Raw genomic sequence first — 14,599 nt, 5'->3', positions numbered from 1 at the left:
CTGAGTGTCAGGAGAGGCATAGTAAACACAATTAAAGGGGGTGGGGGTGGGACAGAAGAAACTCAGAGAGCAGAGGAAGGCCAGCAGGGGGATCCTCAGTGGATCTTAGGTGGCTGCCCTTGACAGTCGGTCGGTCGGTGTGCAAGAGTGCACTTACCCAGACTGAAGAACTGGGAAGTAGCTCGATCAGTACTTTACAGATCTAGGAAGCAGAAGGAGTTTGTGACCCCACTAAGTCAGAAAAGGAGTAAGGTATGCTTAAGACATCCGGTAAAGTCCCCAAGTGAATGCCGTCATAATAGAGAGGTTAAGTTGTCCTTAGCCGAAAGACTTCTTTCAAAGTGACACATGTGAAGGAATTAACCACCTGGGTTTGGTGGATCCTGTGGCACCTGAGGTAAAGAAAACAACACATGGGGCTGGAGAGATGGCTCTGCTTCATCTCTCTCCAGTTAAGAGAGCTGGCTGCTCTTCCAGAGGTCCTGAGTTCTAACCCCAGCAAGCACACGGTGGCTCACAACTTTCTATAGTGGGATCTGATGCCCTCTTCTGGCATAAAGTTGTACATGCAGATACAGCGCTCCTATACATAAACTTTAAAAATTTAAAAGAAAAAAAAAAAAAAAAAAAAAAAAGGAAAGAAAACAACACACAACAGACCACTTGCAGGGTGTAGTGAGTGTGAAATCAGATGGGGGAAGGTTGTGCTGGTGAAGTGCTTGCTGCACATGCATGACAGACCGGATTTAGAGCCCTGGCACCCGCATAGGACACTGTGCACCTGTGATTCTACAACTGGAGACACATACATAGACAAGCAGTTCCCTGGTGCTCACTGGCCAGACAGCCTGGCCCAATAAAGTTCTGGGATCAAAGAGAGATCCTGTCTCAAAAAATAAGATGGAAAGCAACTGAAGACATTCAACAGATCTGGATTTCTCTCTCTCTCTGGAAGAACAGTTGTTAGTAACTGTAAGACTAAACTAATGGCTTTTGGAATACTATAGGATGCTGAGGGAGATGGCAACATGGGACTGTAAATGATATTGTGCCCCAAACTGTTGTTATTGAGATCTTATAAGAATTGCTGCATTATAAAGTTGTCAAAGCAAGCAACATCCATTGTAAGATGCAAGTGATAGAACCCCACCGTTATAAACATTTATTTGCATGTAGGCTGAGAAAGACATTCATGCACAAACAATGAAATCTATCTAGTCTGTCATCTGATTCCCAGGATACTAGCTTCAGAGTGCAGTGTTTCACCTGTGGTTAGAGATAATGTAGACACTGAAATGCCAGCTTTCCTTTTCTTGTTGTTGTAATTCCTCAAATGAACAGTTACAAAATGCTTAATATGAGCTTCTCTCATAAAAAGCAAGCCCACCCCATCCTTTTTTCAGGTATTTTTTGATCTGTAGTTAGTTGACTTCCCAGATACAGAGCTCATGGATCCAGAGACTGTGTGTGTGTGTGTTCATTCTTGCTCTCACATGAAAGGTGACCAATTTCAATTAAAACACTTCAGAAATCCTCAGAGGATGGCAAGACACCCAAAGTTAAGACTGTTCCCAGCACATAGACCAAATGCTCTCTAATTCTTGGAAAAATGAAGTGGAAATTTAGCCGTGGTGCCTCTCTAGCTCTCAGGTGTGAGAAAGGCCATCCACTCTGATCTCATGAAGTTTGGAGTGTGACCTAGCCCACAAGCACACATAGTTCTTACTCCAGGAAAGCAGCAAGACCGAGGCCATGCCACGATTCTTCTTTCCCTGTGTACGACCCACATCTGTGAAACCGCCTCCCTCCACAGACCACCCCAGCTAAACAATGGGTCCGTCCATCGCTCCCACTTTAGCATGTTATCTTCGGGTGGTGTGCATGTCTTTAGAGGCACTGCCCAATGCCTGTGGTGTTCTGTCTCCTTTCGGCCTCCACCCCCAGAATCTCCTGCGTCTCACTGCTTTTCACTTCAAAGTGCCCAGTAACGCACTCAATGATTCTGTATTAGTAGAACAGTTCCACGGAAGGTAGAAATAAAACTGTGCGGGGCTGCGGGCGTCAAAGGGACTAATGGCAGCAGAGAAAAGTGGGAAGAGGTGGAGTATGAGGAAAAACATGTTTGACATACAATAGATACTTTGAAAAATTAAGATTCTTTAAATGCACATACAAACAAGGTTCAAATACCAACTTTACGATTGTTTTATTCAAAACAAACTTTAAAACCTAATAAATATCTTTAAAATTGGGAATTTTAAATCATTTTATAATTAGTTCTAGTGCTCAACTTGCCTTCAAACAAATATTGATATATTAAGTTCAAGATTTTTGATATCCAGATACATTCTAATTTTTTAGGTATGCAAAACCCAACATGACCTTTCTAAGATTTACAAGAAATGATCGGTGTGCCCCCATGTAGTTGAAAATTGACCCAAAGGATTAAAAAAAAAAAAATCCCTGTGGCCATGTGTCCAGTCATGTGTCAAGTTTGTGACAGTCAGAGTGCTTTGTTTTAATTCTTCCCTCAGAGATGGATGGGAAATGGTATCAAGGGGTCTGCATGGGAAGCCTTGTGATGTTTAGCCTATGTGATTTAACTTTCAGATACTGTCACACATTGTCAACTGCAAACCACAGCAGCTTTAGAAGCTCAGTGTAATCACTGGGAGAAAAAGGAAGTGTGTGGTTTATTCTGGGTACACACAACCTGGAGGGAAGCAAGGGACACAAGAAGTTAGAGTAAAGAAAAAAGAAAAAAAACTTTGCACACTTTTATCCCAGTTCTAAAGCATGTTGGAATTCTGATGGGAAGAACCCAGAAAGGACTGAGCAACTCAATTCATGAACAAATACAAAAAAACCACACAAATCAAATGGTGCAAAAAAATTCTTTTTAATCTAAAAACTCATTTCCCAGGGCTAATTAAATAACCAAGCCCTACCAGTTTTATGAGTTTCTTCCATTAACAAGAGTCAGCATTTTCTTCAAAGTGAGATACTATATAATAGAGTTTGGTAAACTTTCTAAGTTAGGACATGATGCTGCAAGCAGTTCAGGGGGGCCTGGGGATAGTTGTATTATTTTTCTTTGGTATAACCAAAAGGAGATCCAAAAGTTAGGAAATGTCAACATTTCACGTGACAAACTGTCATGTGGAAGGCTAAACTCTGGTTTGAAACGAAAGAACTCGTCTGAGAGGAAAAGCTTCACCCACAGCTCTACAGTGCACGTTTCCGATTTAATTCTGAAAATATTTTATTAAGAACAGGAAACAAACCCAGCAGCATCACTCACTCCCTCCCCTCGTGAGACCCTGCTCGTCCAGCTTCTCTTGCCTCATTCCACCATACCATCACCTCAGCTACTACAGTATCACCCTCAGCTGGAGAAGGTCTTGGTTGCAACTCTAGGGAATTCATGTTTTTTTAAAAAAAAAAAAAAACCCACCCACGCTTCTGACATCAGGCTCGAAGTTTGAGCAGTAGGCATAGAACACAGCCTCAATTGGGTTATTTTTTCAAAAGAAGGAGGAAGCAGCAGCAGAGCCCCTCCCTCACAAAGTACCTGAACCAGAGAGTTGCTTAGCTATTTCCCAGCCTCTTCCGGGGTTCCACGCTGTGTCTCGGAACTATAGCATATGCGCACACAGCAATGCTCTATGGTTAGAATCAGCCCCGCTGCCTCTTAGCTTACTAAACTTACTCATTTCCATACCCATAATGCATTTTGAAAGCAGTTACCACCAAGGGCCAGAAGTCTCCATGACTCTATCTACCTTAACTCTGACTTCTCCTATTTCTATACACAATGTTAGTGTGTGCATGTGTTAGAATGACGTATTCAAAATGCACACATATACACACAACCGGCATTTTTGGGAAAAACAAACAAACAAAAATCTTCCCCAGGAAGCACTTTCAGAAGTTGAACCTTCTACTAGCTTTTAAGCCACATGGCGAGTGAGTCCTAAGTGACCCGCAAGGCTGAGACTTCCCCAACACCAATGCTGAGTAGGGTCCCCACAAGCCAGGAAAAGGCCACAAAGACTTCCAAGTGATGCACTTCCCTCCAACCTCACTCAAGAGATTCAGGTTCTGACCCTAACTCTTCACTTCCCCCACAGTGCTCAGAGAGACTTTTGCCCTCTAGGCTTCCCATCCCATCCACAGATGTGGACTCCTCCCTACACAGCTGGCTGTCTGGGTCCACCTTCTGCCCCTCCAGCCTGTCCAGAGAGCATCCCGTGGCAGCTTCTAGGGCCCTGTGTGTTTTGCAGTCCGCTGGCTCAGCAGGTTCCCCCTCTCCCTCGGAGATGACAGTCATCGGGCTGCTCTGGATGCGGTTCCGCATGCTGTACCTGCTGCTGGCCGCAGAGGGTGGCGTCCGGCTACGGCTGTACCGTGGGCCTGAAAAGGACAGACTCCGAGGCATCAGGCCTTCGTTCTTGGCCCACTCTTCCTGGGCCCTCCTGTTCTTGTTGGGGGAGCAGCTGGACGGGCTGTCTGGGACGTCTGGTGACGGCTCCGACCTGGATCTCTGGAATCGGGGGTCCGTGGACTTGAGCATCTCTGCTGCCGACATGCGAGCACTGGTGTCCGAGCGACTGCCCTTCTTTAGCAGCAGAGCTTTGAAGTTGTCGCTGCTGGTAGCACTCTTTTTCATGCTTCTCTGGATGGACCCTACTTGCTTTGGAGAGGCCAGGCTAGGTGCTGCTCCTGTGGGTGTCACCGGCGGGGATGGAGAGTGATTTCGGGTGTGATCATCTTCTGAGTCTTTCCGGCCAAGGACTTTCCTTTTGGATCTAAAAGAAAAACAAAATGTGACAAAGGCCAATCCTCAGCAACCCTTGGCTACAATCACTTGTCACTTTACTGAACACACACACACACACACACACACACACACACACACACACACGCGGCACACACACTCACCAAACATTAAAGATGAACTCAAGAGCTTCTCTGATACTACCACTGAAGTCAGGTATCAGAAGCTCCTTCCCCCCACGACAGCAGAATGTGTCTAAAGTACTTTTGTTCAACAGTTCTGCAATGGTCACCACAGCAATGAAAGAAAGAGAAGCAACTTCAGATTTAAGGGGCTAGAGAAGAGTTTGGAAGGGGTCTTGTCTAATTGTGTATTTAAAGGGGAACTGAAATCTAGACAGTGATCCCCCCCACACACACACATACACAGACGTACTTAGCACAACTCAGTCTTGATGGGCCTTCCTTGCCATGTACTGACACATCTAAATCTATATTGCTTACATGGATTACCCATCAGAGCAACTCCGCCTTCTCAGTTTTCCAGACACTAACCTGTGCTGTCATGTCTGATTTGCTTTTAATGGTCAGAGTATGCTGAGGAACAAAAAGTCACAACCATACTCTCTGAAATTTAGAGCCTTTAATTGTAGATACTGAGATGGCAAGGTTTACAAAAACAAAAACAAACAAAAAAAACTGTTGTTTCTCAGGGAGCAGCTGCCTCCAACAAAATGAGTTAAATTTAAATTTCTGATGTCTCTGCATATTCTGTGTGTTTCTAAAGATGATGGCTATAACAGGCATTTAAATAGTTAACAATGGCTTAAAGTCTAATTGCTTCAATAAATATAAAAATTTTGCACCTCAAGTGGTGTTCCACACTTTCCATCTGGCTTTAAATCTGAAGAGAGTTAATTTGCATGCTAACACTTGAAAGCTGTGCTTCAACTCAGATAGTCTTTACATGACATTATAGGTGCTGAAGGTTGTGGACATAATATTCTAAGTGTCCTAGGCTTCAGATGGACTTTGATTACATCTGTTAATTTAGTATTAATACTGACAACAGAAATTAGCATATAACTGAATTCTGTTTTTTTCAATCTACCCCTAAGGCTGCTTGGCCTGTAATTCTCCCATGTGTGCAGGGAATGTTACAAACTGGCTGATTTCTATATCTGTAATAGATGGCACTGTCCCTGGAGCAGAAACCACACATTCTCCAGTGCCTTCTGAAGTCTGCCAAAATAAAATATAGAAGAGACCTCTGGAATATTTTTAGGAAAAAATCTGCAGTGATTTGGCTCCACAACAGTTGGATTTCTTTGAGACCGAGTATTTAGTACACACAGCAACTTGGCAACACAAATCCCTGTGGCTTGTGATTATAAATACAGATTCCCATATATTTAGAAACTCAGTGCATTCCATCCTAAATGAAAGACATTAGGTCTCAGAAGAATTCCCTAACAGTTAAGTTCCAATTGGTTTCATTTAATTCAGAAAATATTTATTGAGGGCTTATTATGTGTCCAATGGCCATAGTTAGAAACATGTATGTAAACCTCTACAAACATCACTTAATTTGCATTTGAGATGCATTTCTCATTTCCGTGTTTTGAGAAAGAATCAGGTAGCTAGCTCCCTTTTTATTTCTAATGAGATCAAGGAAACCAGAGAAGCCACAGAAAGGGGACTGCCCTTTAGGGTCTTTTAGACCAATACTACAGCTGAGAGACAAAAACAACACAAAGACAGATAAAGACATGCACAAGACTCTTTGTCAACTCAACTTGATAATTCAAATCCCAGCTCACTTCCCCACATCAGATGCTTCTGCAATGCACAGTTCCTGTGAAGGGTGGAACTTTCTTCTACAGAACCTTCTTATTTAAACTCTAAGATTCCAGGTGCTGTGGTAGCACCAGTTATTTATACAGAGAGTCAAATGACTCTAGAGGGTACTTGATCTCAGAAGGAAAATAAGGGACCATCACTCAGGTCACAAGAGTTACCAGAAAACTGGTAGTAAGGAAACCTAAGCAGCAAGAGCATTTCTTGACATAGCATTAAAATGTTTGTGCATATCTGCATCTTATCATTTTCTCTGTGATGCAGCTGTGGTGATATTCAGTTGTATACAGCCAAGCAATGTAATAAACAAGGCTGCAGTGTGCAATCAGTTACTCTCAAGGGTAACCATCTAAACACAGGTAACAGTTCCCTTTCTTTAACATGTCAGCAGGTGGCGCTAGGAGTATGTGGTAACAAAGAGTCCTTTTGCTCCTGCATAAGAACCATTAGAGACTTTAGAGTGCTCAACCCTGCATCAGGACCAGCAAAACTCTGGGATATGGAAGAAGCAAGTGAAAAGGCTGTTAGATCTAGACTCGGTGGACGACTTTAGGGAAATGGCATTTTCCAGACACAACACGACAGACCTACAAATGAACTCAGTCTATTATGTAAAACGTGCAAAAACTCAAGCTAGACAAAAATCCCAGCACAAAAAGAGAAAGTGGGTACAAAGTCACACCCTCATCAAGAAGCTATCCACAGATGATGGCTGCTTTGAGGGGAAAAGTCAGCTTTCTTTAGAATAGGGATCTTGGGTATATCAGCCACACTCCAGAGCAGCTCAGCGTAGCTAGCTGGTAGACACAAATTGGACTCCATGGCCTTAGAAGAGAAAGTTTTCTTTTTCTTTTTTCTCTTAGAGAGAGAGAGAGAGAGAGAGAGAGAGAGAGAGAATTTCAAGTGGCTGGGGGCAGATCTAGGAGTAGGTAGAGGACCAAAAAAAAAAAAAAATATATATATATATATATAAAACTTGATGAAACATTGAAAGAACAAAAAAAAGCAGTATGAAATTATGGGTTTTCTAAAAAACAAATCATAAAAAAATCAATTAAAGCATTCTTAGGAAAATGGCTCTGTAGGGATTGTTTATGAATCCTAAGACCACAGGAGGTAGCATTTCTCACCCTAGGTCTAATCCAAATCTTGTAAACACTGGGTCACATGACTGACACACTAGGTGTCTTGCCAGCCACAGCTGTGTCTACCAGGAAGTATCACACTGTGTCCTCAATGTCATCATGGAAATCAGTGAAATAAAGTTAAAACAGAAATCGGACTTTAAATGAAATTAAAATATAAGTAAGATTTTTAAAATGAGTAAAGTTGAAGGAGCCATGCCTGGTTGACAGAAGACACCTCAAGACAACAGAGGTGCCATTACCTCTATGTTACTATATTAAAAGTATATTACTATACTTTTAATATACTATATTAAATTATTATATATTAAATTATTAATATACTATATTAAAAGTATAGTAAAGTATAACAAAGGAGTTTGGGATACCTGTGAATGGCTGCAAACAGATCCTCTGTGGTCATGGGTCTAGTGGGGGTCATGATGTCATCACTCCTGTCTTCCTTAGAGAACTCCCTGGGGTCTGAGGAGGAAGCTGTGTTGGGTTCCAGCAGCTCAGCTAGAGAGAAGAAAAGCAGACAAACACAAAGATGCTGTGACTAGCACTTGAGTCTTCGGACCGGCTCTGAAACATAGCACTTCCCTGCCATCCCTGACAAAGTGAGACCCACCGGGAAGCCAGGTGGGTCTGCAGTATGAGTTTTTATAGAGAGGGAGAGACAACACTCACTAACAGTTAGGGCTCGGTGTTTTTCCTGCTACAGACTTTGGACTAAGTTGCTCTTAAATTTTGTTAGAATATTTCTTTGTAGCTCTTCTGAAGGGAGATTACTCCTGCTGCTGAATACCCAGACTGCTACACACACACACACACACACACACACACACACACACACACACACCTTTTCCCTCTCTTCTCTTGGATCCAGAGTTTTTAAATTTTTCACAAAGCAGCTTGGGTAATGAGATATCAGAAGCCCACGCGCTGCCAGCCCTCGCCTAAGTCTGGGCTTTTTCACCTGGTTGCTTTGAGTGTTCAGTAGCCCTATTTGGCTCAGCTCCAGAGCATCAGAGGAGTACAAGGGAGAGCAGCCAGCCAGGCTTACCTTCCCTGCCCTGTGGAGACAGGCAGCTGTCCGCATTGCCCTCACCATCCACGCTGCTCTCTGCTGACTCTTCCTGTGTGGGGCCCGATGAGTCACTGGGCTGGACCATGGGGGCATTGGTTCCCAGGCAGCCAGGGGACAAGGACCCTGCAGCTCCTCTTTCCAGAACCGGACTGCCGGGGGTGGAGGCCGTAGCATGAGAACCAGTTCGGGATGCTGGGTTGGCTTTCTCCTCTTGGCTGTGTACAGCCTCCTCCTCCGCCCTGGAAGGGCTGGGTACGCCTGGGAATGTTTCGCTCCCGTTCTCTGTGGGCTCCGCTGTGAAATCTCTCTGCGGAGGTGGTACCACCAGGAACAGTTTGGGCTTCTTAGAGATGGGGGGTGGCTTCCTGCTGGGTGAGGAGTCTGGGAGCAGAGTGGTCCTGAGGCTGGGCCCTGGACAGGGAGCTCCATCACTGCGGCTCAGAAGGCCGCCACACTCGGCTGCACCGTCATGGTCACCCTGACTCTGGCTCTTGGCAGGCGTCGGATGCGGATGCGAGCTCGTCACAGAGGCAGGCTGGCTTTCACTCTCCATTTCATTTATGCTATTTCGGGATTTGAGGAGAGCAGATGGCTTTAAGTGATACTGTGGAGCAGTCGGAGTTCGTTGTTCCTGAGCTGATGGTTCAGAAAACAGGGCTGCCTCGGCGCCTGAGTTCTTTTTCACTGGCCTCAACTGCACCATCTGCAATGCCTCTGTGGTGATCAGGGGCATGGGGGGTCGGCAGCCCTCCTCCTTGTTGGCAGGCCGCCTGAGGGACTCCCTGGAGGATTCCGACTGCCTAGAGTTTTTGAAAAAAGACCTGTTGTCTTTCATGAATTTGGGGTCCAGGGGTGGGGCTGGTGGGGGTTCTGATGAGGGCAAGAACGGTGGAGGTGCTGGCAAGGGAGGTGAGGACTCAGGAAGAGGGGGGCTAAGAGCTGTGGGGGGAGGAGAAAGGCACCTGTGGGTGGGGGAGCAGAAAGGAACAAGGGCTTCTGGCGGTGGAGGGGGGAACACTGGAGAAAGCGGAGAGCCCTCAGGGCAATCTGCTACAGGAGGGGGAGGCGGAAGAAAGGAGGACTTGTCTGCCAGGCAGGGAGAAGGCAAAGCGGGAAGAGGAGGGGGAGGAGCAAGGGGTGAGGCCAGGGCTGACTCCAGTTTCTTCACGGTGCCGCTTCCTTCAGTAGAAGTGTTAGAGGAGAGAGACGTGGACGAGGAGGACATAGACATTGAGGAGATCAGAGATGACTTCCTTTCTGGTACCTTGGGCTTGGCCTTCCCCTTCCCGTTTGCTGGTGACATTGATTTTAAAAATACAGGCACAGGGGTGAGTGCTGTGGGTGTATTAGACTGGCTGGAATACCCACTGGATGGAGAGGTGACTCTCTGGGACTTCTCCGGTGAGGTGATCTTTGGTTTAACTGAGCCACCAGGCACTTGGGGCAATGAGACTCTGGACCCCTCTTGGATGTGACAGACCAGCCCGTTTCCAGCTGGGGCCTCACTGCTGGCCGAGCAGCCACCAGTGAGGGTCCCTGGATCCTCCTGCAAGCTGGTGTAGTCAATGTAGTAGCCCCAAGGGTCTGTGTATTCTGACTTGACGCTACTTGCATCACTCTGCGATGGAGTGACCCCGCACAGAGAGTACACGTTGGGAGTGGTGGTGGAGGTCATGCTGCTACCCTCGCTGACAATGCTCTGGCTTCTGGATCGAGGGAGCCAGGGTTCCTCAAAGTCACTGCAGGGACTCCGGGAGGGGGAGCTGCGGCCCTTGCTGGGCAGGCCCTGCTGCAGCGAATGCTGCAGTGAGGCGATAAGGCTCTCGTTGAGCACCTGCCCATTGGACTGGCTGTTCTTCTTGGGAATCCTTCGCAGGGAGTCTGTTCGGGAGGGGGGCAGGGGTGGTTTCTTTGCTTTCTTCAGAGAGATGTTTCTGGAAAAGGATTTATCCTGGTGACTGGCCTGATCCCCTTGGTTTCTCTGAGCCCTTCCATCAAAAACATTGACCATGCTGTGCCTGGGGTTCCCAAAGCCATCACTGATGTTGTACAAGTTCCCAGTCTCATGTCCAGAATCACTGTGAGTGGTCATATAGTAACCATCAGGGTCCTCTGAATACAGGGATCTGGCATCTTCCTTGACAGATGTTTGGTCCAAGCTGCAGCTACTCATGTTACTCGTGGGAGTAGAGCATCCAGGTGTTGCCAGATGTGGCTTCAGTGGGGATGCCCGCCCATTGCTGGAGGCTCTATATTCCCAGGGCTCAGAACCGCCATGCCCCCTGTCCCCTGAATAACTAGACTCGCTCTTGCCATCCACTTCTGGAGGGTGGGTGGGAAAGCTCAGGTTGTTTCTACAGTGATAGGGTATGGCTTGAGACCCATTCTCCCTGCTGGCTGGGGCATTTAGAGCGACCTCTGAATCACAGAGGGACAACAGTGCGGTGGCACTAGGGGCAGAGGAGGCTAAAGCCTGTGAATGAATAATATGACTCTCATTCCAGTGATGACTGGGGGACTGGTGGTCATCTTTCAGAGAACATCTGGGCATGGTGCGGTCTCTGGGTTTTATCTTTGAGTACGTGGATGAGCCAGGCATTCTACTGTCCAACTGTCCCACACTCTGAGCAGTGTGAATAACAATAATCTCTGAAGAGGACAGTAGTGTGGCATTTGGAATGACACTGGTAGAGTAGGCTGCATGAGGCGAAACCACACACGCTGGACTTGCTATGCTTTCGCTCTCAGAGAACCTCAGTTGCTGGGATTTGGGCCTCGAAAGCATTCCAGACCTGGAGGCACCTCCTAAATGTGCCAAGTTTTCATGCCCCTGGGAGCTACCCCTCTGGTAGGGGAAAGTGTCATCCATGTTGTCAGCTGAGCCCAGGGCACCCATCCGTGCCTCCAGGGAATAGGTGCTTGCTCTCACACCCGACCGTGGGAGACTGTGGAAGTCAGCATCATTATTGAGGCGAGACGGGAACACGATACCGGCAGAGTCGCTCAGCACAGACATGTTGCCAGAGGAACCCGGGAGGTGGCTCATCTGGGCAGCGATGCCTAGCCCTTTGTGGGCCCTGATCCTCCTCATTGATGGCGGGATGACTTTCACATCTTCTGTCTGACAGCTGGAGTCCTTGGTTTCCAAGCATTGCCCAGTAGACCGATAGCTATCAAGCCCTCCTAGAGTAGAGTAGCGGTCTGGGACATACACTGAGTGACCACTATCATCATCATCTTGGCCAGGGACTGATGCTGGAGATAAAGCAGAAAGAGGCCTGTTTCCTGAAAATAGAAATACATAGGTTACTATTGCCTATACCCATCCCTGACTGTTGTAATAAAACAAAAAAGAACGCCATCAGCAACAAAACCCCAGACCCTTTTTCTATTTGATTTGGTGTCCTATTGAGCTTAACTATTCCTGATATCTTTAAACCTTTACCATCAAGCTCACGTACTTTTCATTCTAATTGAAACTGTACATCATCCTATAAAACGAATGATGCACATGACATTCTTGGGTGCCGCCTTTGAGATCCTGGACTGGGTACTGTCTGTGGAAGATTTAATTTTCAAATAAGTGGTTTCTGCAAAGTGTGGTGATGCACACCAATAATCCCAATCCTGGGAAGTAAAGGCCAGTCTTGAGTTCTAGGCCAGTCTGAGCTATATAGTGACACCTCATCCTTGATAACAACAGGACCTAAGGAGGTAGGTCAGGAAGTAAAGTGCTTGTCAGGCAATCATGAGGATCTGATTTCAATCCTAAAAATACACAGAACAGCCCAACATGGTGGGGGAAGTGATGGGTACCCATCACTAGGGAGGTGGAGCCAGGTGGTCCTGCTGGACAGCCACTCTAGCCTATTTGGTAAACTTCAGACCAAGACCCTATCTCAGAAAGCAAGGTGGGTAGATGCTTCAGCCTCCACATACACACATCTGCATGGGCACTTGCCCTCACACATACCCTACCCCATAACACACACACACACACACACACACACACACACACACAACTTCAGTGCAGCCATTCTCCAACTAGGTGACAGAGCAAAATATAGCATCTATCAAGCATTCAATGAATAGAACAGTCTATAGGGCCACAGAGATACCATTGAAATGATATTAATCTGAAACCAGTGTTAATTACATTGATTCTTCGTGTCAGAAGGAAGTCCTAAGAAAAAGAAATTTGATTTATGGGCCCATCTGTGCTTCAAGCATTTCATTATCCATCTTGAGCCATTGTCATCTGTCTGCTGGTGACATTCAAAATGCAACAGCAATCTGCTGTGTTCTGGTTGGGGGTAGAGCTACGGAACTGATCCAGGGAACATTTCCTCAAATTAGGGTATTTATTTCTTTGAGTTTACAACCAACCAGAGAGTAGTATGTTCAGAAAAGAAAGAAAGAAACACAAGAAGGGGTGAAATAAGAAGGAAGTTGAAGATAAAAACTGTAACTGTAAATAAACAGATGTCAAGCTACATAGGAAAGAGCAGAGCTTAAAAAAAGAAAAAAAACCACAAAGCCAAGAACTTATCCAAAACACACTAAGAAATAGACTCAATCACTAATACAAATCCAATCCTTAAAAATAACGGCGAAACCATGGTTTCATGGGTTTTTTTTTTCTTGTCAATATGAAATATGTATGGGTAGAGTAGATAAATATAATTATACACCAACAAAATAATTGTAAGACGTGAAAACTCTTAACGTGATACGCATATATTACTGCATCATCTTGGGATGAAGAGTGACAGATCATATGGAAGGGGAAATGAGATAAGGGGTGGGGAGAGAGGAAGGATAAAAAATACTAGGATGTTTGGAAAAGCCATAGGGAATCATATTTTACATCTGCCTAAAACTACATATAACATGTATGTGGTGCGCACATGGGTTTAATGAAGAGAAATAAATTTACAGCACTTGGGGTGATAATGCTCTCCCAAGGAGTTATAGACTATCTAACAAAAACCTCAGTAGCAGGAACAAGAAACTTCCTTTCAAGTTGTTGGTCAGGGGAGTCCACACAGTATGAGGTATTGCTGTTGCCCTTGGTTGCCTCCCAGAAGTGGAAGGTAATTTCCTGTTGCTGAAGACACCACACACTTTAGACATAGGCCTTAGTGACTTGGAGGAACTGAACTGAAAGCCTCCTTTAGGGCTAGCTAGCTTTCATAGTGCTATCATGTGCTATGTAAGCTGCTAAGGTAGAAAAGAAATCAATAGTCATACCAGCTGTGATACTTAATGAACAACAACAATAACTTGCATGGCAAGAGATCTCCAACGTGCAATAGTGGCACTTATACCTAAGTGGTAACCAACAACTGTTAAGTCAGTAGTTCTCAACCTTCCTAAAGCGACAAACCTTTTAATACAGTTTCTGATATCGTGGTGACCCCCAAACCATAAAATTATTTTCATTGCTACTTCATAATGTAATTTTGCTACTGTTATGAATCATAATGTAAACATCTGTGTTTTCCAATAGTCTTAGGCAACCCTGTGAAAGGGTCAGTCAACTCTCAAAGGGGTCATGCCCCATAGGTTGAGAACCACTGGTTTACCTGGCCATAAGGTTTACTTTACAGAAAGGAGCTGAGACCTGGTACTGTAATCCTAATCAACTATCCATGACTAGTGAAGGTATGGAAGGGTTTTAAATGAAAACCCTACTACTTCCACTTCCCTTAACTAATAAAATTCCTAACTACAGTCTGAATACTTACCCTTA

General features: G+C 45.3%; 1 protein-coding gene across 9 annotated transcripts in view; it reads right to left on the bottom strand.

Annotated features, from left to right (window-relative positions):
- Positions 1–2,878: 2,878 nt before the first annotated feature.
- The window catches only part of Nhsl1 (NHS like 1), a 208,719-nt gene continuing 196,998 nt past the window's right edge, over positions 2,879–14,599 (bottom strand). For 5 of the 9 annotated variants that reach the window (XM_051175333.1, XM_051175336.1, XM_051175335.1 and 2 more), the window contains 3 exons: positions 8,824–12,132; positions 8,147–8,276; positions 2,879–4,808 (listed from right to left, as the gene is read on the bottom strand). In XM_051175333.1, coding sequence (XP_051031290.1) covers positions 4,082–4,808; positions 8,147–8,276; positions 8,824–12,132 — 4,166 coding nt within the window. In that variant the 3' untranslated portion in view covers positions 2,879–4,081. The remainder of the gene's footprint in view (positions 4,809–8,146; positions 8,277–8,823; positions 12,133–14,599) is intronic. The other 4 variants (XM_051175334.1, XM_051175337.1, XM_051175339.1 and 1 more) reach the window with 1 other exon arrangement.

This window comes from Phodopus roborovskii, unplaced genomic scaffold, assembly GCF_943737965.1.
Source record: "Phodopus roborovskii unplaced genomic scaffold, PHOROB, whole genome shotgun sequence".
NCBI lineage: Eukaryota > Metazoa > Chordata > Mammalia > Rodentia > Cricetidae > Phodopus > Phodopus roborovskii.
Note: the sequence above shows the minus strand (reverse complement) of the source record. Positions and strands in the feature narration are given on the sequence as shown.